At 52.9% G+C, this 23986-nt stretch overlaps 5 protein-coding genes across 5 annotated transcripts; 2 read left to right on the top strand and 3 right to left on the bottom strand.

Annotated features, from left to right (window-relative positions):
• Positions 1 to 403: 403 nt before the first annotated feature.
• LOC308048255 (C-C motif chemokine 13-like) lies at positions 404 to 1154 on the top strand (the record flags this gene model as incomplete). Its single annotated transcript, XM_080357269.1, has 3 exons — positions 404 to 476; positions 668 to 782; positions 1049 to 1154. The coding sequence occupies 3 exons, from the start codon at positions 404 to 406 to the stop codon at positions 1152 to 1154; spliced, it is 294 nt and encodes a 97-aa protein (XP_080213395.1).
• A 3593-nt stretch (positions 1155 to 4747) lies between these two features.
• Positions 4748 to 5500, top strand: LOC308048214 (C-C motif chemokine 3-like; the record flags this gene model as incomplete). The annotated part of the gene is made up of 3 exons (XM_080357196.1): positions 4748 to 4820; positions 5139 to 5247; positions 5407 to 5500. The coding sequence occupies 3 exons, from the start codon at positions 4748 to 4750 to the stop codon at positions 5498 to 5500; spliced, it is 276 nt and encodes a 91-aa protein (XP_080213322.1).
• Positions 5501 to 6154: 654 nt separating this feature from the next.
• LOC308048008 (PHD finger protein 7-like) lies at positions 6155 to 8470 on the bottom strand (the record flags this gene model as incomplete). The annotated part of the gene is made up of 9 exons (XM_080356850.1): positions 6155 to 6327; positions 6462 to 6580; positions 6784 to 6894; positions 7015 to 7121; positions 7239 to 7401; positions 7478 to 7602; positions 7892 to 7993; positions 8084 to 8175; positions 8359 to 8470. The coding sequence occupies 9 exons, from the start codon at positions 8468 to 8470 to the stop codon at positions 6155 to 6157; spliced, it is 1104 nt and encodes a 367-aa protein (XP_080212976.1).
• A 1055-nt stretch (positions 8471 to 9525) lies between these two features.
• On the bottom strand, positions 9526 to 11520 carry LOC308048006 (PHD finger protein 7-like; the record flags this gene model as incomplete). Its single annotated transcript, XM_080356845.1, has 8 exons — positions 9526 to 9673; positions 9857 to 9970; positions 10099 to 10205; positions 10322 to 10484; positions 10561 to 10685; positions 10989 to 11090; positions 11179 to 11270; positions 11418 to 11520. 8 exons carry the CDS (start codon positions 11518 to 11520, stop codon positions 9526 to 9528), a joined length of 954 nt encoding a protein of 317 aa, XP_080212971.1.
• Positions 11521 to 12367: 847 nt separating this feature from the next.
• LOC308048158 (C-C motif chemokine 3-like) lies at positions 12368 to 12997 on the bottom strand (the record flags this gene model as incomplete). Its single annotated transcript, XM_080357097.1, has 3 exons — positions 12896 to 12997; positions 12633 to 12741; positions 12368 to 12461 (listed from the first exon to the last, which is right to left on the bottom strand). The coding sequence occupies exons 1-3, from the start codon at positions 12966 to 12968 to the stop codon at positions 12368 to 12370; spliced, it is 276 nt and encodes a 91-aa protein (XP_080213223.1). The 5' UTR covers positions 12969 to 12997.
• Positions 12998 to 23986: the final 10989 nt, after the last annotated feature.

Below are 23986 nucleotides of genomic sequence, written 5' to 3'. Positions count from 1 at the left end.
CTCCTGCCAGGGGATGTGCAACCTGCCCAGGGGACAGGGGTACGGAGCCAAACTTGGGAGCAAGCCAGCCAGCAAATCTAACACTGGAGGCAGAAGCTTGGGAAAAATCCCAAACCCATGGGGAGCCAAAAGCACAGCCCGGGAGCAGGTTTTTCCCTTCCCAGGACTGTGCTGAGGGGGGCTGATATTGCTCACCCTGTGTGCTTTGGGACATGGCAGGAAACCAAGTTACTGCAGGAGAAAAAGTCATGGCAGGGGGCCAGGTCCTCCCCCTGTCCACACAACCCCTGGCCCAGAGGGACATCAGCCCTGCTGCTTCCCTATAAAAGCCGCCCGGCAGCCCTGACCCCGGCAGACGACAGCTCTGCCCCGGCGCCACCGAGCAGCCCTCCTGCAGCCCAGCATGGCGAAGGCAGCCGGGGTGGTCTATGCCCTCCTCCTCCTCACCGCACTGTGCTGCCAGAGCCTGGCCCAGAGTAAGTGCTGCTGTCTGCTCTGTCCCTGTAGCTGGGGGACAGGGACAGCCCCCAGGGCCCTGGGGATGGGTCTGCTTCATGCATGGGGTGCAGGGGGGGCTCCCCGCAAAGAGTCACCACGGCCACCGTGGGAGGGCTGTGGTGGGAGGTGGGGAGCTGTGGGTTAAGCTGAGCTGGCGCTGTGCCCCCAGGAGCCCCGGCCGTGCCGGACAAGTGCTGCTTCAACTTCCAGACAAGAAGGATCAAGAGAGACAACGTTGTCAGCTGCTACGTCACCAGCCCCGAGTGCCCGCACAAGGCTGTGATGTGAGTACCCTAAACCCAGCCCTGGGGATAGAACCATGGAATCACAGAATAGTTTGGGTTGGAAGGGACCTCCAATGCTCATCTAGTGCAACCACCCTGCAATGAGCAGGGACATCTTCAACTAAAGACCCTCGAGACCCTCCCAGAACCTGTGCCTGGTTTTGGTGGGTCCAATCCTGATCCTCTGTGTCTCTGAGTCCCTTGGAAACTCAGTACCGGGGTCCCCATAACACCACCCTGCTGACCCCATCTTGTCTCTGCCTCAGCTTCAGGGTGAAGAGCGGGAAGGAAATCTGTGCCCAGACAAGCAGGCCCTGGGTGAAGAGGTACCAGCAGAGCTTCCAAGTCAGCTCCTTCTCCATCCCCAGCTAGTGGGGCAGCTGGAGGCAGCACGGGGAGTCCCCTGTACAGGGGACAGGACACCATGAAGGTGACCCCTTTGCTGAGCCGGCTGCTGGGACATCACTTTTGGATATAGAAGCTTGTTGGGGACATCCTCCCTATCACACTGCTATGACCCTCACCATGTCTCTGAAGGCTAAGGGCCTTTACCATCCCCGGCATCCCACCAGGATGTGGTGTGCTGGCCCCACAGGATGCTGGGCTCCAGACCCACTGCCGGCCCCACACTCTCAGCCCTGCCTTGGCACATAGGCAGCTGCCCGTACCCCTTGCAGGCAGCAGCAGCATGTCGGTGAGGCTGTGCCCGCCTGCCTGGCAGCAGCAGAGGGGTTAAGGGGGAGCAATTCCACGGTTATTTTTTGTACAGCACGCTGAATAGAATTAAACGTGATCTCACGCATGCAAACATCTGTCTGTGCAAGTGTCTTGGGAGTAGGCAGATCCTGCTGTTGGCTCTCTTACCCAGATGTTAAACCACAGCTGTAAGTGCTGGCGTCTGTAAGGAGCTGGGAGGAGCCGAAGCCCCAGAGGAGGGGGCTTCTCATGCTCCTCATCAACCATCTCAACGAGAGGAGATCCCTGGCCAAAATTTGATCAGAGCTGCCCCTCAGGGATGCCTGGTCAGGCCCTACTGGCAGCCCACGATGCCACAAGATGTGATGGGCACAGCCACCACGGTGGGCACAGCCACCACGATGGGCAGCCAGCAAAGGGTCTCAGAGTGGGCTGGGATGAGCCTGGTCACTGCCAAGCCACTCACCCCTGTGCAAAATTGCAAGAGAGACATCACAGCTGAGCTGACAATGGGTGGGTTTTGAAGATAAACTCTGGGCTTTGGCAAGTGTGAGCATCATCCTGTGTGGTTTGCCCACGGCAAAACCCAACCCAAAATAGACTGCCGGCCGCAGCGCATCACCAGCAGTGCAGAGCTGCCGGCTGCTCGCCACAGTTTCCAGCAGCCCTTGGGTACCACAGGGGTTGGAGTGGCCAGAAGAAGGAATTTCCATTCACTGGTTGCCCTTTATCAATATCTCTGGTTGGTTCTTTCCCTGGGGAGAGTCCAGAGCTGTCATGGAAAGCCTGGTCGGGGGATATATCACACTGAGCTGTAGGGAGGAGAGGCAGGTAGCTCTCGGCGGCCACGAGTCAGCAAGAGCTGCCAGCTGCTGGTTGCTGACTGAGCCCTGGGTTGGACATGAAGTTCTTCTCCTTGGTCCTGCTCACCTTGCTGCTGGTGGATCTCTGGACTGGAAGCCAGGGTGCCTCCTGTGAGTACCAACACCGAGACTTTCCCCACTATGGCCCTGATGCTGTCGCCGGCTCCCACACTGAGGGGTTTGTATGGGGTCAGGAAGGGGGATGAGAGCTTCAGCTCCTGCTTCTGCCATGGGTTTAGGGGGCTGAAGGCATCACCAGCTGCCCAAGCACAGGGCTACCCTGGTCTTGTTCAAAACAAGCAAAAATTGGCTTGGGGAGAGCTTTGGAGCACCTGCACCCCTCATGCCAGGCATGGACACCACCAAACCCTCTTGCCTCCTCCCAGTCCGCAGCCACTACGGCACATGCTGCTACAAGGAGATGTTCATCCAGCAGAAAATCCCGGCTTTCCTCATCAGGAGCTACCAGAAGACACCTTCCCACTGCTCCCGTAAGGCTGTGCGGTGAGTACCCCCAGCCCCCCACCCAGCCTTCCTCCCTGGCATCCCTCTCCTCACCCTCGCTTGCCTACCTTCCCTACTTGTTGCTCTGCCTTCAGGGATCCCCCAGAACAAGCTACCTCCAAAAGGTGCCCATGGGTGGGGGTGTCCTGCCCTGGCTCTTCACATGCACCTCCCTCCTCACTGCTTTATCCCTAATAGCCCCCAAAGCGCCTGTTTCAGCTGCCAGGCAGAAAAACAGGAAGGAAGCCACAGGTTTCAGAGGCTGCTAAAAGTCAGCACTTTTTTGGGATGTGGGACAGGATGCTGTGGGCATCCCTAAGCTGAGGGGGGAAGCCCAAGGCATGGCCAGATCCTGCACCCTCCCAACTAACACAGCCCCTCTCTCCCTGAAGTGTGGAGCTGCTGAAGGGGAAGAAGTTCTGTGTGGACCCGAAGGAGAGCTGGTTCCAGCAGTACCAGCGGCAGAAAGAGTCACCCAATGCCTCCACGTGAAGCTACCTTCCCATTAAACTTTATTTATTTGCATCCCATAATTACCTTTATGTTTCCATCTTGTTAAACTATGGACCTGGCTCCATCCCCTCCCCTGCTGTCACCCCCTCTACACTACTGTACATCCCTTGATGGGTTTAATAAAATGCTGTGTTCTGACCTGTTGCTGGAGTGAGTTGATGTAAATCCTGTGGGGAAAAACAGGGGTTTCATCAGGGGTGTGCATCCCCGCGGGGACCCAGGAACAGTCCAGGAGCCCCTGGGAGGGCAGGGAACCCAAAGGGCCAAGGCTGATGCTTCCCAGCTCCTCTTCAAGATGAAGCAGCGCCTGCCCAGGCTGCCCGCCCAGCGGGATGAAGACTGATGCAGGGAAAAAGGCAGGCAGAGGCTGGCAATGGGATAAAAGTTGTGTTTGGGGAGCGCCTGGTGCTTGGCTTGTCTTTTTCCCAGTTGGATCAAGGAGTTAAATAGGGGCAGCTGCAGAAGGAGAGGTGATTGGAGGTTTAGTACTGTCCTTCAGCCTCAGCCAGACCCCTGGAGATAGGCACCCATGGGGGTGACCTTGTTTGTGCAGGTGTGGTCCAGGTCCCCCAGGATCACCTCATCACATGGAACATCCTCCTGTAGCCCCTACAACCCATCCACTCACCACAGCAGCAATGGGGAGGGCAAATGAAGGAAATTGGACCATACTGAGCATGTCACTCATGTCAATAATTTCCTTAAAGACAAGAAAAAATAGAAAAATCAGATGCTTTGTGCACGTTACCAGCAAGCACAGGGAACCTGGAGCATCCTTCATCCCCCTGATTCCCATCAGGGCTCCAGCCACAGTGCTCCAGCATTAATTCTGTAACCCTGCTGTAATGGTGGAGCAGGGTGAGAAGTGGCATTTGTGGCAAAACCAGGGATAAGCTGGGATTTGACTCCACAGCCCCCTGACACAGTGATGCTGCTGGGGCTGTAGCCAAGCAAATCCCTGACTGGAGCTCATGCTGTTGCTCCACGGCCGCCAGTTGGGATTGTAATTGGAGCTCTGGCCATGGAGCTTCGTGCCCCAACCTGGGTCATGGCCAGTGGGGTACTCGCAGCAACGGCAGGGTAAGTGTCATGGGGACTTGAGGTTTGACCAGTCCCCGCCGGACACCCAAATGGAATCTGAAAGTCGCAGCCCCGTGGCTGGCGCTTCCTCTTCTGCAGTTTCCTTCCTCAGCTCAGCAAAACTGGCTGCTCCTGACATAATTTCCCTGGTATGATGCACTCATTTTTCCTTTCCTTGAAATCCTGTGCCCACCCAGCGTACAGGGATAAAAGGAGGAGATGGCACAGGGTCCAGAGCATCGTGCGGAGAAGAGTCCTGCAGCCCTCAGCTCCTGCCCCGCTCGCAGATCCCTCAGCCGCCGCAGCACCATGAAGGTCCGTGCAGCCGCCCTGGTCGCTCTCCTGCTCATGGCCACCTGCTCCCCGTCCCAGGCCCATCTCGGTGAGTCCGGTGTCTCAGCATCCTCCCTGGCACACGGTGTGCCATCACTCCATGGCAGCTGCTGGGGAGCTGCAGAGCCCTGTCCCCATCAGCATGGACCCTGTGGCTGGTGGGGTGGGAGCTGGGAGCAGGAGACCACCCCAATGCTGGGACTCAGGCTTGGGGACACGGGTGTCCTGGGGGGCCAGCGCCAGAGAATATGACACAAAGGGGAAAGGGAGAAGTCAAATCCCTGGGGAACCCCAAGCACTAGTGGGGCCAGAGGCTGTGGTGCAGCCTGGGGTCTCACTGGATCTGTCTGTCTGTCTGCCCTCACAGATGGTGTCCCCACCACCTGCTGCTTCAGATACCAGCAACGCCCCGTCCCGCAGAGCCTCATCGCCTCTGTCTACACCACCAGCAGCAGCTGCACCCAGCCAGGGGTGATGTGAGTACCCAGTGCTGCCAGGGGATCAGCGGCGATGGTCGGGGTGGTGGCCGAGAGGGGGACGGGAACAAAGCCAGGGACACCTGGGTGCTGCAGCAGGGCACAGCGTGGGCACCTGCTGCCCAGACAAGCATCCCAATGCAGGTTTTCTCTTGACAGCCTGGTCACCAAGAAGAAGAGGGAACTGTGCGCGGACCCCCGGGAGCCCTGGGTGCAGGCGCGTCTGAAACACTTCCAGAGCCTGGAGAACTGACCCTTCCCCACTGTCCACGCCGTGTCCCCAGTGCCGCCACCGGAGGGCTCAGCTACCAGACCCTGTCACGCAAGAGAGTACTTGAACTGCAGCCTTCTTCAAGGGGAAATGTATTCTATTTAACTTATTTAAGGTCAACTAAATATTTTTTGCTAAGAAATGTGAAAATATAAATGTAATTTATACTGTATTAAAATAATAATTTAAAACAAAGTAATTTAAACTATATCAATGTGCCTGTTAATGAAGAGAGAGGAGTTTTGATGCCTAAATAAAGTGGTTTTGCTATCAGCCCCTTCGAGTGTCTTTGAAGTCTCTGCTGGAGCCCTGACATGGGAGAAGGGACCCACGGGGATCCCCTCGCCCTCCCCACGCCCTGGGCTCGCTGGTCCCCTCTGAGCAGGGTGAAGTCAGCCCCATGGCAGCTACTGTGCTGCTCCCTACTCCCCAGCCCGGGTTCAGCTCCAGTGCCAGCCAGCACATCCCCACAGGGGGACAGCAGCATTTCCCTGGGGTTGCCACTGCCAGCTCTTATTTGGGACAGGACCTGGCAGCACCCCCAATGCCCACAGGAGGATCGGAGCCACCGTGGAGGCTCTTGCCTTGCAGTGCTCAAGCACATCAGCAAACCTACCTGTGAAGCTCCAACTTTTATTAGGGAGAATCTGCAGGTTTCTGGGACACAGGCTGGGAGGGGAGTTGGTCGTCAGGGTGTCCTTCAAGGATCCTGGCCTCCTCTTCCTCAGTCGAAGTGCCAGGAGCCGGGGTGCTATGCGAGGGTCCCTGCACCGGCAGGCTGGATTCTGGGCTGGCAGCAGTGAGGAACACTGAAAGGGACAGGGAGATGATGCGCACAAGCCCATGTCACAGTCTCTCCCCCTCTGGATCACAACGCTACACCTGTCCCCAGGTCCCAGATGGCTGTGGTGGCCCTGGGGACCCTGGTGGCTGCACCCCTCACCAGGGTGCAGGTCACTGCAGTCGCTGCACTCCCAGGAGTCGTCATCTTCCCCCATGGCAGAGCAGCGCTGGTGGGTCCCATGGGAGCCACAGGAGCTGCAGAGCAGAAGTCTCCAAGGCCTGGGGATGCAATGAAACCCAGTGTCAACAAAGGTCCCCAAGCTGTGGGATGCCAGCCCTGGTGCTGTGCTGAGCCCCCTCCACGCTGCTCACCCTGGCAGCCCAGCTCGGCATCTCAGGGAAGCCCCAGCCCTGCCCAAAGGAAAAGACAAAGTCATCGTCTCCTCACTAGGGCTATGGAGACCGGGACCAGTTGCACTCACCCCATGTCCTCCACCTGCTCCCGTCCTGCCGGGCACAGGCACTGGCCAGCATCGCAGGAGCTGTGCCGCAGGTAATGATCGTCAAAGGTCCCATCCTCCCAGGCAGCATCCCTGTGGGAGCAGGGGAGGGATCAACCCCGGGTGGGGACACCCCAATAGCACCCAGTGATGCAGGAGGAGATCAGCCAGAGCATCACAGAAGGGAGAGAGGCAAGAGAGGAGGGCACTGGCCTGTTGGGGATGTTGATGCCCAGGCGAAACATCTCCTCCTGGAAGGTCACCATGTCCTGGCAGAGCGGGCAGCGGAAATGGTGCAGGGCAGAGCGCAGCGCCTGGCCCTGGGGCAGACCCAGTGTCACCATCAGCAGCTGGGGGGTTTCATTCATACTCCCAAAGCTGAGTGACAGAGTGACCACAGGGATGATCACATCAGGGGCTGGGGCAATAATACATACCTGGATGCAGCGACGATGGAACCAGGCACTGACACAGGCAGGACAGACCAGGGTGTCATAGCAGGGCCACCCCGCCACCGCCTCCTGGCAGATGAGGCAGCGGGTCTGGTCCTGCTGCACCGCCCGCACCCGCTGCACCGGCCGGTGCTTCCAGCAGAAGGACCTGCGGGACCCAGGGGACAGTTCAGCCCCAGCCCTGCTCTGCCCCTGCCCCAGCCCTGTGGGGCAGCTGCACTCACTTGAACTCCCCGAAGAACTGGGACACGCAGCCCCGCTCGCTGCCGCAGGGGAAGTGGAAGGTTCGGGGGCAGCGCCGGCCCCGGCAGGTGACCGAGGCTCCCGGCAGCCGGCAGATGCAGCATCTCTGGGGACAGCGCAGAGGTGGATGGTGTCATGGCCACACAGCCCAGGGAGCCCTGTTTGCCCTGATCCAGCACAGCCCTGCCACATTGCGGTGGGTTGCCTAGCTGGTGACAGCAGGCCACTGATAAAGCCGCCTCCCCTCCTCAAATCCCCAGTTTCTGTGGAAGTGTTCCTTTTTGATCAAGGAAGATCTGAATGTTGCTTGCAGCAACCCTGTAGTGTTGCTGGACTTGGAGGTGACAACAAGGTACATGGAGACCGGGGTGGGGACATGCGTCCCCCAGCCTCACCTTCCGTGCCACCTGCTTCAGCTTCTGCTGGATGTCAGAGAAGAGGAAGCCATAGAAGCCCTCGTCATCAGCCCCTCTCTGCTCCAGCCCGCTGGCGTGGTACTGCAGGAGGGGAAAAGGGTAACGTGCCAGGGGCAGGGCTAGGGACAGGGAGATGTTGGTGACAGGGGGTGTCAAGCCTCAGGGACTCACCAGGCAGTTCTCATGGACACAGAGCCCATCTTGATGGCACAGCCGCCCAACCACATCAGGATCACAGTCTGCCCGTTGGCACAGCCCGCACACTGCCGGGGGACAGCAGCATCGTCACCCTCAGCACCATGGTGGCGTGCTGGTGGGGGTAACACTGGCAGGATGAAGGGGTGGGGGTGGGAGCCGTTTCCCATGGCCTGAGGGTCTCTGCACGCACAGTCGGACACTGGTCAAAATCCCCTCTGGGAGGTGCCCAGGGGATGCTCTGTGCTCACCTTCATTCTCGGAAACCTGACGCTTCCTTTTGCACAGGGTGGGCACACAGCAGGGTCCTGCCTGCTCATCCGGCCGCGCCGCAGGACACTGCACAGGGGGGAACTGCGGCATCTTGCACACCACGATGTCAGCCGTATCACCTCAAGCGGCTGCAGCAAAGGAGGTGGCTGGCTGTGGGGATGTCAGTGCTGTCACAGACTGTCCCGATCCTCCAGAATGTGTGGCAATCATGCCGCTGAGCCGGGGACAGTTGCATGGAGCATTCCAGGGTGTTTGTGTGCTGTACACAGGTATGATCACAACACGGCACTGCATGTGCAGAGCCGGGTCACAATGGTCCCCACCCCAGTCACCTCCCTCCCTGCGTCTGTGAGCTGGGGACAGGTGCAGGGCTGGGATCTGGGCAGGGAGGGAGTGTGGCATGGGCTTGTGATGCTCATCATCTCCCTACCCCTTGCAGTGACCCCCATTCGAGCCAGCCCAGACTCCAGACCCATGGCCAGAGGGGATTGCGGTCAGTTGCTTATGATCATTTTGTGTGAAAAGTTTGGTGCACATCTAAGCAAATACTCCCTGTTCACCATAAGAAATTCTCGAATATTGCAATTGATAGTGACATTTTATACTACTAAGGCTGTATTTTCACCATAAGCTTTCAAGTGCATTAACATATTATATAGATAATATTAATTTAGCACTTAAACTAGATCCAGGACAGCTGACTCAAGTTTGCCAAAAGAAGTATTCTGTAACACAAACATCACTCTTGGTATTGAAGAAGGAAGTTGCAGGGAACAGCTCTCATTCCTCATGGACACCGTCCCTGCGGGGGTCCTGCTCCTGTTCCTGCTCCCAGGCCCCAGTTCGCATGACTTCCCTATGCAGTGCTGTTTACAGCCGCGTCTTTACTGGACTCACCACGCTCAAGTGTCCGTCTCTGACATTCATTGACAGGAGTGTGCATTCTAGTGGCCAACTAATGCTTTGCATCATTATTCTTTTATTATTATTTGATTTTTCAAACCATAGGTCTGTTCTTCTCTTACCCTTCCTTCCCCCCAGAGTTGGTGAGAGAGAAACTGTTTCGTTGTTTAGTCACAGGCCCAGAGCTAAATGGCAACAGGGGTGCTGAGCGAGCAACTGCGTGGTCCGGTTGCCGGCTGGGGTTAAAGCATGACACAGCTCCAGCCCCAGCTGGTGCGCGGGTCTCTGCAGTCGATGCACTCCCAGGAGTCGTCATCTTCCCCCACGGCAGAGCAGCGCTGGTGGGTCCCGCGGGAGCCACAGGAGCTGCAGAGCAGAAGTCTCCAGGGCCTGGGGGAGCAACGGGACCCCCTGTTATCAAAGGGGCTGCCAGCCCTAGGGCTGAGATGGTAACATACACCCTGTGCTGTGCCTGGCTTGGCGTCCCAGGGAAGCTCCAGCACTGCCCAAAGGAAAAGATGAGGGCATCATCTCTTTGCTGGGGCTGTAGGGACCGGGGCCAGCTGCACTCACCCCTTCTTCTCTACCTGCTCCCGTCCCGCTGGGCACAGGCACTGACTGGCGTCACAGGAGCTGTGCCGCAGGTAATGGTCGTCAAAGGTCCCGTCCTCCTCCCAAGCAGCATCTCTGTGGGAGCAGGGGAGGGATCAGCCCCAGGGGCAGGGTGTGAAACCACACCAGCATCTAGGGATGCAGGAGGGGATCAGCCAAAGCATGGCAGTGGCAGGCAGGGAGATAGGTAGAAAGGCACCAGCCTGTTGGGGATTTTGATGCCCAGGCGAAACATCTCCTCCTGGAAGGTCACCATGTCCTGGCAGAGCGGGCAGCGGAAATGGTGCAGGGCAGAGCGCAGCGCCTGGCCCTGGGGCAGACCCAGCATCACCGTCAGCAGCTGGGAGGTCTTTTTCATCCCCTCACAACTGGGTGACTAGGTGATGACAGTTGATGACATCAGGCACTGGGGACGATGCCACCTACCTGGATGCAGCGGCGATGGAACCAGGCGCTGACACAGGCAGGACAGACCAGGGTGTCATAGCAGGGCCGCCCCGCCACCGCCTCCTGGCAGATGAGGCAGCGGGTCTGGTCCTGCTGCACCGCCCGCACCCGCTGCACCGGCCGGTGCTTCCAGCAGAAGGACCTGCGGGACCCAGGGGACAGTTCAGCCCCAGCCCTGCTCTGCCCCTGCCCCAGCCCTGTGGGGCAGCTGCACTCACTTGAACTCCCCGAAGAACTGGGAGACACAGCCCCGCTCGCTGCCGCAGGGAAAGTGGAAGGTTCGGGGGCAGCGCCGGCCCCGGCAGGTGACCGAGGCTCCCGGCAGCCGGCAGATGCAGCATCTCTGGGGACAGCACAGAGGTGGATGGTGTCATGGCCACACACCCCAGGGAACTCTGTTTGCCCTCAGTCAGCATAGCCCTGCCACTGTGTTTTGGTGGGACATCTGATTGTGACACCAGGCCACTGATAAAGCCTCCTCCCCTCTCCAAATCCCAACCTTCTGCAGAAATGTTCCTTTTTGATCAAGGAAGATTTGGGGTTTTCTTGCAGACAACTGCCAGAGCACCCCTAGAGGGTTTCTGGCCTTTGAGGTGCCAGACAAGGGACATGGAGATCATGGTGTGGACACGTATCCCAGCCTCACCTTCCGTGCCACCTGCTTCAGTTTCTCTTGGATGTCAGAGAAAAGGAAGCCATAGAAGCCCTCGTCATCAGCCCCTCTCTGCTCCAGCCCGCTGGTGTGGTACTGCAGGAGGGGAAAAGGGTAACATGCTGCCAGGTGTGCAGGGCTGGGAACCAGGGGTTGTTGGTGACAAGGGGTGTCAAGCCCTCACCAGGCAGTTCTCATGCACACAGAGCCCATCCTGATGGCACAGCTCACCAACCACATCAGGGTCGCAGTTTCTTCGGCGGCACAGCCCGCACACTGCCAGGGGACAACAGCACCGTCATCCCCAGCACCATGGTAAGGTGTCAGTGAGGGTAACAGGAACAATTTCCCACCATGCAGGGGCCTCTGCTTCAACAGCCAAAATCTCCTCTGGCAGGTGCACAGGGGATACTCTTTGCTCACCTTCCTTCTTGGGGACCCGGCCCTTCCTTTTGCACAGGATGCGTGCACAGGAGGGTCCTGCCTGCTCCTCCGTGGGATGCGGTGGCAGGGGCAAATTCAGCATCATGCGGTGCCACGAGGTCAGCTCTATCACAAGTGGCTGCAGCAAAGCAGGTGTCTGGCCATGGGGATGCAGGTACAGTTGAACATCCCGATCTTCCAAAATCTGTGACAACCATGTCACTGAGCAAGGGGTAGTTGCATGGGGCTTTTTATTCAGCCCAGTGCGTTTGTGGCGTGACACCACACCATATCTTGCTCCAGGCATTACCCCTATTGGCACCCCAATGTGGTGCTGTGGGTGGCGTTGCTGCCGTCCCCCGGCAGTGTGCAGCTGTTCTGATGGGCAAACTGTGACCCCGAGGTGGCTGGGTGGCTGTGATGTCAGGATGGGTTCTGAATCCATGAGAACTGACCCAAACATTCAAGTCACCATGGCTGCGGCTCCCAATTCTTTGGGGAGTTCAAGTGAGCACTGCAGGAGCTGCCATGGGGATGAATTCACCTTGACAGACAGGAGCAGCGAGCCCAGGGTGTGGGGATCCCCGTGGGTCCCCTCTCCCATGTCAGGGTTCTGGTAGGGACTTCAGACACACTCGAAGGGGTTGATAGCACAAACACTTTATTTAGGCATCAAAACTTCTCTCTCTTCATTAACAGGCACATTGGTATAGTTTAAATTACTTTAAGTTATTATTTTAATATAATATAAATTACATTTTTTCACTTTTCTTAGCAAAAAATATTTAGTTGACCTTAAATAAGTTAAATAGAATAAATTTCCCCTTGAAGAAGGCTGCAGTTCAAGTACTCTCTTGCATGAGAGGCGCTGGTAGCTGAGCCCTCCAGGGGCAGCACTGGGCACACGGCAGGGACAGCAGTTAGGACACGGCATGGACAGCGGGGAAGGGTCAGTTCTCCAGGCTCTGGAAGTGTTTCAGACGCGCCTGCACCCAGGGCTCCCGGGGGTCCACGCACAGTTCCCTCTTCTTCTTGGTGACCAGGCTGCCAAGAGAAAACTCACATTAGGACGCTTGTCTGGACAGCAGGTGCCCATGCTGGGTTCTGCTGCAGCACCCCAGGTGTCCCCAGCTTTGCCTTCGTCCTCCTCCCCATCACCCTTGGGGCATTGCCGCAGCCATCACCCCCAAGCCCCAAGCAGCACTGAGTACTCACATCACCCCCGGCTCGGTGCAGCTGCTGCTGGTGGTGTAGATGGAGGCGATGAGGTTCCGTGGGACTGGGCGTTGCTGGTAGCTGAAGCAGCAGGTGGTGGGGACACCATCTGTGAGGGCAGACAGACAGACCGACGCAGTGAGACCCCAGGCTAGAACCACAGGGTCCATGCTGATGGGGACAGGGCTCTGCAGCTCCCCAGCAGCTGCCATGGAGTGATGGCACACCGTGTGCCGGGGAGGATGCTGAGACAGCAGACTCACCGAGATGGGCCTGGGACGGGGAGCAGGTGGCCATGAGCAGGAGAGTGACCAGGGCGGCTGCACGGACCTTCATGGTGCTGCGGAGGCCGAGGGATCTGCGAGCGGGGCAGGAGCTGAGGGCTGCAGGGCTCTTCTCCGCACGATGCTCCGGACCCTGTGCCATCTCCTCCTTTTATCCCTGTACGCTGGGCGGGCACAGGATTTCAAGGAAAGGAAAAATGAGTGCATCATACCGGGGAAATTATGTCAGGATCACCCAGTTTCGCTGAGCTGAGGAAGGAAACTGCAGAAGAGGAAGCGCCAGCCACGGAGCTGTGACTTTCAGATTCCATTTGGGTGCCCAGTGGGGACTGGTCGGACCCCAAACCTCCATGACAGGCAGTTTTGCCTTAAACACCACTTCTCACCCTGCTCCACCGTCACAGCCGGAACACAGAGTTGGCTCCACAATGATGCTCTGCACATATACTCGTCTGTACTCAACATACCGATTCTTGGTTGGACACTTAGGGAAAGATCATGTAGGAACAAAATTGTGTTGAGCTCCAAGTCACTAGGTATTTCACATTTGTCCCTTTTTGCCAGCAATATGGTTAAAAACAGTATTCTCATGCTGGAAAGGCTGCAGGGACATGGAGGCCTGGGGGCCCTGTAGGGACTGGGCTCCATTGTTCTGCTCCAGGGCTGGAGCAGCGGGCTCAGCCTCCCCATCCCCTGCCTGAACAGGGGATTTACACCTCTGCAAGGATTTTAGTTTTGGCTGCAATCTGCGCCTCTTCTCAGTCAAGTTGTTGCAATTACTGCTAGCCCACTACTGGCTTAGCCCCCCAAAAATCCACAAATGCACGCATGTCAGGAAATAAGGGCATTAAGAGTAGGAGCTGGAGGGAGGAGAGGACTCTGCTGGCACCCACTAGGATCAGCTCATTGCAGCCTTGCAGATTAAACCTGGAAGAGATCTCAGCATGACTGAAAATGGGCAGCATTTGCAATCCCAAAGGGTAATTCCCAAACACCCAGAAATAAAGAGCTCTCGAAGTTTCTACTTCCTAATTTTCCCCCCCCCTTTTTTCCGGCCTTGCCCCAATGCTGCTTCTTGATGCCACAGAAGGCTGGATGTCCAGCTCTCAGCTCCCACACAAACCCTGGCTTCCCACCCTCCTCCCGACACTTGCTCAGGCATGGCTCATTCCTGCTGCCCTGATCCAAGGGAAAAGTCCAACTCACCGAAATGCTGAGCAGTGGTCATGCCCATCCTCCCATCCCCACCACATGGCAGGGGTGATGCTCCCCATATGCATGAAGGGATAAACCCCACAGTGGCTGCAATGGTCTTTTGCCTTCCCATGTCAACAGGTCCCTGTCTGAAGGATGTATTGCTCCAAGCTAGACCTTGTTTGAGAGGAAGCGAGGGATTAGAAGAAAAGGTCAGGATTGTTTCTTTTAGAAAAGATGGAGCAGAGGAGAGAACAAGTGTAAAGTATCTCACTGGAGACCTTCAAGAGGAGCTGGTCTGGCCTCAGGGCGGTGATATGAACAGAAACAACCTCTCCAGCTCCCTTCTGCAACTGCCTGTGTTTCAGCTCTTTCTGTTTAAGCTGCCATGCCTGAGGCTATGAATGAATAAGGCCAGGCAGGACAGGGCTCTGAGCAGCCTGATCTGGCTGAAGATGTCCCTGCTCATGGCAGGGGTTGGACTGGATGAGCTTTGAGGGTCCCTTCCAGCCCAAAATATTCTATGATCTGTGAGCACTGGCTATATCAGTAACCAGAGGAAAGTTGTTTGTCTCGTAGGAACCACAGAAAATCTCACAATTGCAAAGATCGTTTCTGATGGAAATGGTGAAAATATTTCCTCTTTGCTGCAGAAGTGGTTGGCCAAACTTTCAGTTCTCCACTGAGATGAGAGCCGGATAGGACTTCTTACTGGATGCTGATGAAATACTTTCCACGCTAACTGGAACTGAGGATATTTCAATGAATTGCACAAAATTGCAGCTCAGCAAAAGTATATTAGTTGTGTTTAAGCATATTTAAGGAATTAAATATAAGGAACTGATGTAAAGGGAGAGTGAAGAAATTACTTACGGTTTTATTTTTCCTGCCACGGAAGATCTCTGTAAGCAGATGACTTTCTAATTCAGCAGAGGAACACATGAGAAATTCAAGGCAAGGGAAGGAGAGGAGGAAACACAGTAGGCAAGAAAACTCAGCTTTACAAATACAAATTTGAAAACCAAAAGAAAGTAAAAGCCCGTTAGTTAGAAAGGGGAGCGAGTAACCAAAGATGCCACCTCTTTTTGTATTGTCTTTGCATAAACAAAACAAGAGGTTGGGGTCGAGTACTCAACACAATTTAGGGCACATGGGTGATAAAAGAGAACAAATAAGTAAGGAAGAGGCAGATAAGGAAGGTATGATCAAACAAAAAGGCCCCAGATTGTGGCCATCTCTGGGTCACTGGTGATGAGCAGGACAAGCTCACAGGGAGTGGGAGAGGGACCAGAAAGTCAGTGATTAGCAAACAGGACACTAGTCTTGCATTATCAGATGCTTTTGGCACTGTCTTGCATATGTCTCCTTAAGGAAAGGGGGCAATTAAGTCTAAAACCCACATTTCCACCAGGGGCTGTGAGCAGGGTTAAAAGAGCAGAGGGAGCATCATCCCTGACCTGAGGGCAGGACAGAGAGAGATGAGTCAAGATATGGTGACATGTGAAGAGCTGCTCTGGGAGAGCAGCCAGAAGAAACAGGAGGGACAGTGTGTGGCCAGAACGGCCCCCAGATCTGCTCAGTACTGAGGTGACTGGTGCTGGTGAGGAACTTGCCCCTTAGGGCCTCACATTTTAAGAAATAAGTGATAGGAGAAGAGCTAGAAAGGAGCAGCAAGAAGATTCTGCATGTAAACAGGGCAGCCAGACAACATCATGGGATTTATTTAGACACAAAGACAAGGGATGATCTCAGTCATTATAAAGAGAGCAGCATCGCTTCTGATCCCCAAGCCTGCTAAGGAAAGCTGAGACAACTGCCTCGGTTACAGCAGACTTCAGGAAGCCTCCCCAGCTCTGCAGAGAGTTTTCTCTGAGGACAAATCCCTGGTAGAAACATCTCTGACCCTGAGTCAGGGCAGGGGGATGCTCTCTGCACCAGACACGTGGGGTCCTGGGCTTTGGGGGTTAAAGGGACCACAGCAGCCCTTCTGCCTTCACCAGAAGGAAACCGCAGGCCGAAAGAAATGAAGGAAACTGCCAACACCACAGTCCCAGGCAAGTGCAGAGAAAACCACGTGGCATTATGCAACATCCATCTGGGAAGCGACACTCATCATTGATAAAAATTATGTAAAGGGATCCTGTGGCTAGAGGTTGCAAGGAACACACATCACCCTGCAGTGAGTTATCACTGACTCTTGCATGTATTGTTTTATGAAAGGAATTTAGTATTCCAAGTGGAATTCCTTAAACCCATCTCCACCAATATATTTTTGATTCAAATTTCTGGATGTCCCATTCTCCTCATAGAAACCCATGCTCTGCCCTGCACAAAGACCAACAACCTAGCACAGAGATTTTACTATGGTCCTGGATCAAAGATAAACCTGTTCTCCCCCCAAGCCTGAGTGACTTCTACACTAGATAGAAAGGAGAGAGAGCAGTAGGAGCACAATAACCTCTCCCGAGGCAGGAGGTTGCAGCACACACACGCATTACAGAAAAACACAAGGGGATTAGTAAAATAATTTGACACCGCAGGCACATGTGCCTGACACCATCCAGGAACCCAGCACAGCTCTGCCAAACCACAGGGACACTTGGAGCTGGTTACCATGTCTGAGAGCTTAAAGATTCCCGTGGCGATGTGTTTCACCAAGAGGTGGCTGCAGCCACAGCTTCTCTCACCCCCTCCCAGGCTCCCCATATTGACTCCAAGTCCCCAGCCTCAAGCACCCTTTGCTCAAGGCAAGCAGAGACATTTCTAAATGCTGCATAATAGAAGCAAGCATTTACCTGAGAAAGTACCACCCTGCTTCACCCAAATGTGAATCCCCCTGTAAGCAACAGGATTCAGAACACAAGGCACAAGGAAAGACCCAGGTCAGATGCTCACTTGCCAGCACATAGGCACCTTCTTTCCATGCTGTGCACACATCTTTGCTCTGCCCTGGCTCCCCAAAAATGCACCCATAGTCCCTCTGCTCTCACACGGTTTTTGCCTCCATTCTGCTCCTTGTCTCTTCTGACTCATGCCTTGCACCTGCAGTCCCCATCCCCATCCTCAAGCAGAGCAAAATCCCAGGGCTAATTCCCACCAGGGCTGGGTTTAGTTTTGGAAAGGGCACATGGACTCTGGCCTCCCACATGTACCAACCTACAGCTCTTCTGTGCAACCGGGCAGAACCGGGGGCTCTCGGCTGCTGCCTCTGAAGAGACCTGCATCCACCTGCGTGAACGCAGCGCCGGGACTTGAAACACAAGTTGTCTGCATGCAAAAAGCAATTTCAGTTTTGAGTTTGCAGGCACCAGCTATCATTAACTCCTGCACCCAGACAGCAGATTGCATAAGCCCCATTTCCACAAAAACTGGCTAAAAATAACCCCAGCTTTGTAAGTTTAGGTAACTTTTTATCTCATAGCAATTGCTTCTTTCTTTTCCACTTTTTGCCCTTGATGAGACCTTCTGGCAGAGGGTTTCATATGTTAATTAATGCCTTGTGTCAAAATATTTCTCTAGTACACTCTCTTTAAATGGTTTTAGCCACATAGATGTCCCTTTCTTCTCCTGCATGAAAGGGTAAATAATCAATATTGAATGTCTCTTTTTAAGCTCCCTTCATCTATTTGCCCCACTCTTTACAATCTTTCATCTCCAAGTCGCTAAATGCTTTCATCACCTGGCTCTAAGTCTTCTGTGCTGGCTCTATCCCTCTCTGAGTCAAAGTGATCAGAGCTGAACATGGCATTCGGAAATCATTCCCCTGGTTTCTAACAACATGATGGCATTTGGAGAATTAGTTTGTCCCATCCTTCACACACTCCAATATTCTGCTTAATCCTTGGACTTGCAGCTCCAAAAACCAACTTTAGAAAACAAGGAAATGTTAAGTCTCATTTTCTGAAGAAAATGGCATTTTGGGGACCTGAATGTCATTGAAGAGGAATGGAACAGACACTTCTAAGTCACATGAGCCAAATACTCAGGACCTAAATATCTTTAAAATCTGGCCACAAACTCAAGAACATGATCACAGGCCTTTTTCTTCCCTGAGTAACTGTAGTTCATTTGACCTTAGAAAAAGAAATAAGTATTTCAAATGACTCCTGAGTACATTTGCCAATAGTGAATGTCATCTGCTAGCACATTGCTTCATCAACTAACTCTGTTAAGCCTCAGACTCCTCCAACACAGATTAATGTAAGCAATCTTGTATTTTGCAGACATATGCATCCCATTGAACTCCCCTCTCCAGATCCTCAGGCATGGCACAACATACAACATATTTGTAGTACATCACACAGTATGGTCCTGATGCAAACCAACACCAACCTAATAGCTTCCTTTTATAAGTTCACAGATATTTGCGATGAAGAAATGCAGTAGATCTCACTCTTCTGGGCTTCAGTAAGACATTTGAAATGGTGCCACATAGTAAATTATTAGCTAAGCTGGAGAAGATGTGACTGGCATATGAAATGTAAAGTAAGTAAAGAGCTGCCTGAAAGGGCCATGGTAATTGCTTCAGCTGAAAGGGGACATGTCAGACCAAAGGGGCTTTACCAGTACAGTTCCTTGAGTTTCTGCCTCAAAAATTATTCTGCTTAACATTTGCATTAATGATCTTGGCACAAGAAAGCAGGAGAATGCAAAGGAAATTTGCTGATGAGACAAAATGAGATGCTACCATCAATCTAGAAGAGGCCAAGATATCACACGGAAAGATCATAATGACCTTGAGGACTGGAGTAATGGGGAAGGGATTTGATTCAGCAGTATGGACTGTGCAACCATGCTCTTAGGGACAAGGGACAACAGTGGCAGCCATTCCAGATTGAGCGACTGTCAGTTGGAAGTGTCTGGGGCAGGAAAATAGCCATCTACAAATCACAGGACTGTGACAAGACCCCGGTGTTACATAACATGAGACAAGTCAAACACAAAGAGCTCGGGTTGAGGGGTTGGGAAAATGGGGGACTGGAGCTGTGTGAACACAAAGTCAACTCCAGAGTGGGAAAGAGTTGATGCTGCTGGCATAAGGACACAAGGCTAGAAAGTGGCTGGGAATACAAGTAGGTGGGAAATTAAGATTTCCACATGAAAGCATTAAGTTTCTCATGCAGGTTTCTGACCCAAGCAGGACAAATAAAAGCCACCACTCAAGATTATCTCAGTTCTGCTGCACAACCCGCCTGCTGGAGAAGGTGACCAGATCAGAGGTGTGATCTTCCTTCTGAACTGCAACTGGTTTGTCTTTCCAAGGGCCTACTCACAGACATAGCCATCACTAACCACAATGCTGTTTTGGAACCAAGTGTTCTACAAGGCTGTGGAAATGGCATCAGGCCAGGCAGATGGCAGCTGCTGCTCCTGTGCTCCCAGGACAAACGCTGGGTTCACTTCTTCCCGTCCAGGACTGGAGGTGGTTTCAGTGGTTGCAGGTTTTTCGTATGTGATTAACTGCTTCACTCCGAAAACCCTCTGGCCTGCTCAGCTCAACCATTCAGTCTAGAATCAGTGAATAATAGCACTTCTTACAAATTTCCTCCAGAGAACCCTTTTAGGACACCCTCATCTCTAACAGCTCCTCTTTCCCTGGGCTGATGCAGAGGCTCTTGTGCATCCCCTGTCTCCTAAGCTGACCACTTGCTGCTTCTGCTCCCCAGAAGCAAATTTAGTTTTGCCATGGCAAACTTTAACTCTTTGTGGTCCCTGTATTTACTCTTCCCAGCTCTCCATCCTTGCTGCCACATTCCCTCGCACACAGACACCTTCACTGCGGTACCTAACCACATCTAACCTCCTTTGGGGCCCTCAGGAGTTTCTATTCCGCTCTCATCGCCTCCTGCAGGTCCCTCAGAGCTTCCTGAGCTGCCTCTCCGCTGAGTCAGAAGATCTTTATAACACTATTTTAAATTTTCAGGCTTTTTCTATTGACTTCCTCTTTCTCTGGAATCTCCCTTTCAAATTTACTGCCACAAGACTATTTCTGCAGTCAGCCTGTATCCCTTTCCCCTTGCTCCTTTCAATCACGGGACTCTGGACTGAGTCACACTGTAAGCAGGATTATTTAGTTATCCCTCTAGGTCTCTCACTTCTATTGTATGTGTCCCCCTACCCCAGTCTATGACCCCAGCATCCCCCTACACCCACAAAGCTGTCTCTTTGGACAGTCTCTTCCACTTTTCAGCTGAAGGAGACTGATTTTTCTTACAGTGAATTCCCCAGTGAGAGCACAGAGGTTTATGGCCCAGCAGGTAACAAGACATCACATCTTGGCTTTGCTTTTAGGACTCAGCCTGGAGTAATGGCTACCATTAGCCCTTTATTTGCCTTCTCAGAGATGGCCCCATCCTGCAGACTCCATGCCCTAGCTCTGCTGGGTGTAATTCAGCCTGACAAAGCCTTCTCCTCCCAAGAGAGGTATCCTCCTGATTCAGAGTGCTCTTAGGTGTGAAAACTACTTTCTACTCCAGCCTAAATGGCTCAGTGTAGTCCCAGAGCTGGGCTCCCCTCTGTGCCCAGAGCCTCTCCAAAAAGCTGACCCTGCTCCCCTTAAAATGCCCTGCAGGAAGATGGGAAGGAGCTCAAAGAAGGCAGAGAACCAGAAATAACACCACATCACCCAGTCTTGCACCCAAGCCTGACTTTTGCCCACAGATCAGTGTGAACACACTTGACCTCTGATTTTTGCCACCAAGGACTCATTGCAGCTGTCCCCATGCCAGGATCTTGTCCCCACTACACACCAAGAGCAGCAGGCTGGGAGCACATGTGACAATAGCACATCAGGGGTGCCAGCCTAGAGCCCCCCACACTCCTTAAGTTTGAGCAGAAATGCCAGGGATGCTCTGGGAAGGACACAAGAAGCTGGCAGATGCCTCCAGCAACAAAGAGCAGACATTGCTGGCACAGGGTGCACGAGGCCAGAGAGAAGTGAGGTGGCAAAACAGTGAAATGTGGGGAGAACAGCCAGTTTGCAAGGGAGAAGAGGAAGAAGTTTGGCTGTGCATAATTCTGCAAGAGCATTCCATGAAGGCAGGATGTGAACTCATCATGCTGCTGGTGACTGGACTGCTGAACAGCAGCAGCACATGGAGAAGAAGGTCAAGTTCAACAACTCAGAGGTCAGCCACACACGCCGTTGTGCCTACTTTCTGGGACCAGGTTAACCTCAGATCAAGGATCAGCAAATATGAGCTGGTTGGTCTTTAAGAGACAGGTCCCTGGAGAGGACGGGTCCTCTCTAAGGACTAAATCACATTTTCTCACTCCCACAGCTCAGATCAGGAGCACCAAAACCAAGCAAGAACATGTGGTTTCCCATTTAAGGTTTCTGTGAGGGCAGGGAGAGCCCCTTGGGGTTAGAGCAAGTGGGTTTTCAGCGAAACAGAGAAAAGGGAGAGTTATCTACTTCCACGCAGAAGACGAACACTCACTGTGTCTCCCCAGGAACAGAAGTCCTCACTCTCCAGTTGATCTACTAGCACTTCCTCACTGCTGCTATATTTTTTCTTCCATTTTTTTTGCTGTAGTATGGAGACCAGACCATCATATCCTATCCAGCATGAAAACAAAGGATTAATTTGTTCTCTCCTCATTGCAGTGACCCTTGTAGACCATTCTCAGGTCTCTTCCATGCTCTTTAGATTACACAGCACAATTCTCCCACACTCTGCAAATTTAACAGGCCTATGCTTGTTTCAAATAGCATTAACAAAAATATCACCACCAGACCCATGGGGTCCCACATGCTGCTGGCAGTCAGGCAGCTAGCTCATACCCATGGGACTAAGCTGTGCAATAATCCCTTCTCAGAGTATAGTGCTTGCACATTCTGGATCCCCATCAACAATTACGTCAGGTTAAACTCCAGGAAGAGAAAACAAGCAAGTTCAGGTTAGTGTGGGAACATAGAAATTGGCAGAGACTCTCAAGGAGTAATGCAGGGTTCCCCAGCTGTTGTCCAGCACAGGAGCTGTACAGAGCGGCATCACAGCACCATCTGCTGACTGCAGGTCCACAGATCTTCGCCAGAGCTGTGTGTTGGGCCTGGAGTGTTCAAAGATGCTGACAGCATCATCAGATAAATGCCTTTCCCTTTAGAGCGACAAACGTTGCAGTTACTGATTAAAACAAGATACCTGTGTTCTATTCCCTGCTTTAGGGGAAACCAGGGCTCATGCTTCTCATTTTCTTCAATTGAAAGACAACCTCCCAGCTTCCTCAACACATCTGCAGCTGCCTGTTTTAAGAAGTGGTCAATACTGTGAGTACGAGCATCAAAATCACCAACAAACTTTAATTGCTGCAAATATTTATTTAGGTTTTAAGCAAACTAACACCCAGATAGCACTCTTCTTTGCAGTGTCCTCGCAGCAACAGCTCAGTATATCTGTAGCTGTGCAAGCATTTCTCCAGCAGATCCCAGCTCCTCTTGCCCCATTTAATCTTTCAAACACCCATACGAGTATGCAGGAACACGGTGCTGCACACGAGCAATGCAGAGCAAGAACACCTACGAGCCAGCAGGCTGAGAACAGCACATTCATATAGGCTTCATTTTTAAGCTGGCAGCAGTGTGACCCTGTCCTTGTCTTTATGGTGATATATAGGACCAAGTCCAAAGACATAAATCAATCACATGTGGAGCAGCTCTCTTCCTCTATTCCCTGTCCCATGATGCAGCCCAGATACAACAACAAAAGGAAGCCCCAGCACATGTGGCAAAGTGAGGGTACACGCTTACTTAACTGTGGCAAGACAAAAGAAATAGGAAAAGAGGAAATCTGTACTGTTTTACTCTAGGGCCATCTATCTCACCACTGTCCAAGCTCTTCTAATACCACCTTCCCAACCTTGGGACTTTGACAGCATATGCCACCTCAATCTGACACCTCTGACAGCTGCTCCATCTCACAGATGAGGCTTTTCCCAAACAAATCAGAAACTACACATGTAATAACCGATGTTTGCAAACATCTCATATCAGACAGCTGTGAAAAGAATTAACACCCTCCCCTCTGTGTGCACACCAGAGGCAGCAGCTTCTCTGGAGGCTGAGGGAACAGACACCAGGACAGCACTGCAGATTGCTGGGATGTGCATCTCACCATGTAACTGCCAGGGCTGGTAACGTCTGAGAACAGAGCTGGCTGCTGACACTATCCCCCGCTGTGCTCTCAGGCTGTTGTAGATGTGTACAGAGATTAGTGTGTTTGTTCTTAGAACTCACCTTGTTAATGTTGTTGTAATGTTGACAAAGTCACTTCAAAGCTGTTACTAGCAAATGGAAATTGAAGCTTTTTATTGCATGTAGTTTTTAATCTTAGCTTTTAGAACAAGATATTTAACAACATTAACATTCATTTTTTACATCACATGCTCAACTGTGCTACTACTACAGCTACAGCTGCATATTGTCAGCTTCCCCAGAAGTCCTCAGACTGAAGATTTATGGTGAAACAGACACTTAAACACAAGCAGAACCAGAAAATGAAAGTATGTTTTACTAATGAGGCAGACATTTTGCTGCATGCACCTCTCCATCAGAAGCAAGTCCAACTTTATCAGACACCAATAGCATCTTCTGTCTTTGTCTAGTTTGGCAGCTGTGTTACACAAAACTGGGAAACAAGTTAATGTATGCCAAGTTTGCTGGAGCAGCAAAAGCAACAAAGTGCTTGATCTAGTAAAGAAACTGGAAGAGAACAGAAGCTCTGCATTCCAAACAAAGGATTCCCCTAGGAACGAGAGCTATTAAAGACATTCACTTTTACATCTGGAATTAAAAGCTGAGATTTCTCACAGAGAAATGCAAATCAATTAAGCAAACCAAGAAACATTTGGGCAGGAAAAAGAAAACATTTGGCAGGC

This window comes from Nesoenas mayeri (genome assembly GCF_963082525.1).
Source record: "Nesoenas mayeri genome assembly, chromosome: 20".
Classification (NCBI taxonomy): domain Eukaryota; kingdom Metazoa; phylum Chordata; class Aves; order Columbiformes; family Columbidae; genus Nesoenas; species Nesoenas mayeri.
This window is presented reverse-complemented; position numbering and strand designations above follow the sequence as displayed.